The 2,500-nt window shown below is 46.6% G+C and overlaps 1 protein-coding gene across 2 annotated transcripts in view; it reads left to right on the top strand.

The window, feature by feature from the left end:
- The first annotated feature begins 358 nt into the window (after positions 1-358).
- The window catches only part of LOC311372599 (class I histocompatibility antigen, F10 alpha chain-like), a 9,354-nt gene continuing 7,212 nt past the window's right edge, over positions 359-2,500 (top strand). Inside the window, exons 1-2 of one of the 2 annotated variants that reach the window (XM_084489579.1) lie at positions 359-778; positions 2,314-2,500. The exon at positions 2,314-2,500 is cut by the window's right edge and continues 80 nt beyond it. In XM_084489579.1, coding sequence (XP_084345705.1) covers positions 724-778; positions 2,314-2,500 — 242 coding nt within the window. In that variant the 5' untranslated portion in view covers positions 359-723. The remainder of the gene's footprint in view (positions 779-2,313) is intronic. The other variant, XM_084489580.1, reaches the window with a different exon arrangement.

Here is a 2,500-nt window from a genome sequence, read left to right on the forward strand (position 1 = left end):
GTTTACTGCGTCACTCGGTTACTTTCTCTTTAGTTTTTCCGGTTCACTCAACGGCTCCCAGAACAGTCGACTCTCCTCGAGTTGATCCCGCCCCCCGCCGCGCTACGGGGACACGCCCCCAACACTTCACCGGAGATACTATGTTCCGTTTCATTACGTTAATAACGATAGTTGACTCGTGTTTTCATTTGCTCATATCTTTTTCATTCTTTGGTATCTGGTATCAACGTTGTCAGCGTTGTTTTCCTCCTATCATATGATTCATATTCATAATTCACCCAGAGGCGGTTGCGGTCAGCGGCCCGCGGTGCACCGGGCGGCCACACGGGGGCGCTGCGGTGCTGCTGACCTCCTCAGCACCACGACGCTGTCACAACAGGAGACATGGAGTCACCCTGTAGTCCGCCGACATACTCTGAGTTTACATTCATATAAACACTAGATATCATTTCTTTTTTGTGTGTGTGTGCATTCGTGTATGTGTGTGATACACACACACACACACACACACACACACACACACACACACACACACACACACACACACACGCAGCGTTCGGGTGCTTCACTTATTTCCACTTCAACCGTTGTGGTCCACCTGGTGACTAATGACGCAACCGCCTTTCTGAATTGCCATTGGTCGAGCGGGTCGCCTCCTCCCTCCCCTCGAGTCCCGCCGGTTCAGACGTTCAGGAGACCAGACCACCATCCTCCACACTCAGCATGAGGGCGGTGGGACTGCTGCTGCTGCTGGGGCTCCTCTCCGGGGGGTCTGCAGGTAGGACCCTCACACCGCCTCTCTCGGTCCCAACTAGATCTAGAACCACGACTAGAACTGTAGTGGTCCCGAAGCAGCGCTTAGTTTCGCTGTCTTTCCTTTTGATCTGACACTGCGTTTGTGTACAAACTCTAATTCGACCAATTAATCCACAGGATGATTAATCATTCACTTGTTCCGATATTTAAACCGATTTTTCAGAAACCAGTTTGTGTTTTGTTTCGACTGCGTTTTTATTTTGGGTCCGGACTGAGAAAACGAAAGTTAGTCTGAGACTGAACCAGATTGAGGATCGGGTTCTGAATCTGTTCTTAAAGTCAACAGATGTGTTGGATTATCAGAACCACTTTCATACTGTTCGATCCTACTCACTTTAATTATATATCAATTCATATCATCATATTTATATTACAATTAAACACGAGCCACCGAGTGAAAGAGGAAATATTGCCTCCAGGTCAGTGAAGTGTTGCGCATTAGGTGGACATTCATGCACATTAACATTACGTTAATAATGGTATAATAATGTTCATTTAAGTTATTCATATCTTATAATACTGAAGGAAACTGTCTCATTAAAATGTTCACTTGATCAACAGAAGAGATTTAATCTCACTATAAATCATTCCTCAGACATCCTTGAGAATGTAAAAATGTATTTAATAAAATGGTGGATAAAGGAATATACAGTTATAAGAATGAAACAGTTAGTAACATTAACATTTACATTGAGGGCGTTTATCAGACGCTTTTGTCCAGAGAGACTTACAGGAAGTGCATTAGTCAGAAGAAAGAGAAACAACAATATATCTCTGTGGGTACAGTAAGGATGTTCATAGAACCAAGAGCCAGCACTAACCATCACTAGGTTAACCCATTCCCCGTAGACACTAACCATCACTAGGTTAACCCATTCCCTGTAGACACTAACCATCACTAGGTTAACCCATTCCCCCTATACACTAACCATCACTAGGTTAACCCATTCCCCCTATACACTAACCATCACTAGGTTAACCCATTCCCCCTATACACTAACCATCACTAGGTTAACCCGTTCCCCATATACACTAACCATCACTAGGTTAACCCATTCCCTGTATACACTAACCATCACTAGGTTAACCCGTTCCCCGTATACACTAACCATCACTAGGTTAACCCATTCCCCGTATACACTAACCATCACTAGGTTAACCCGTTCCTAGTTGAGTGGAGGATTCAAATGAAGCTGTTTGTGTTTTAGACGAAGCGTTGTTCTGTAACCTGAAGAGATGTCGATAAAGTTAAAACAAATCCTCCATAAATGACCTGTAGACAGGGGGCGGAGCCAACTGCTGGGGGGGGGGGGGCGGAGCCAACTGCTGGGGGGGGAGGGGGCGGAGCCAACTGCTGGGGGGGGAGGGGGGCGGAGACAACTGCTGGGGGCGGGAGGGGCGGAGCCACATGCTGTCTACAGTGATGTAAAGTAACCTGTCTGTCTGTCTGTCTGTCTGTCTGTCTGTCTGTCTGTCTGTCTGTCTGTCTGTCCACAGTGATTCACTCTCTGAGGTATTTCAACACTGCGTCCTCTGGACTCTCATCCTTCCCAGAGTTTGTGTCTGTAGGGATGGTGGATGAGGTTCAGTTTTATCACTATGACAGCGTCAGTAAGAGAGCCGTACCCAAACAGGACTGGATGGACCAGGTCACCACAGAGGACCCAGACTACTGGGAGAGGAA

This window comes from Micromesistius poutassou (genome assembly GCF_964030765.1).
Source record: "Micromesistius poutassou genome assembly, contig: SCAFFOLD_5678, whole genome shotgun sequence".
NCBI classification, from domain to species: Eukaryota; Metazoa; Chordata; class Actinopteri; order Gadiformes; family Gadidae; genus Micromesistius; species Micromesistius poutassou.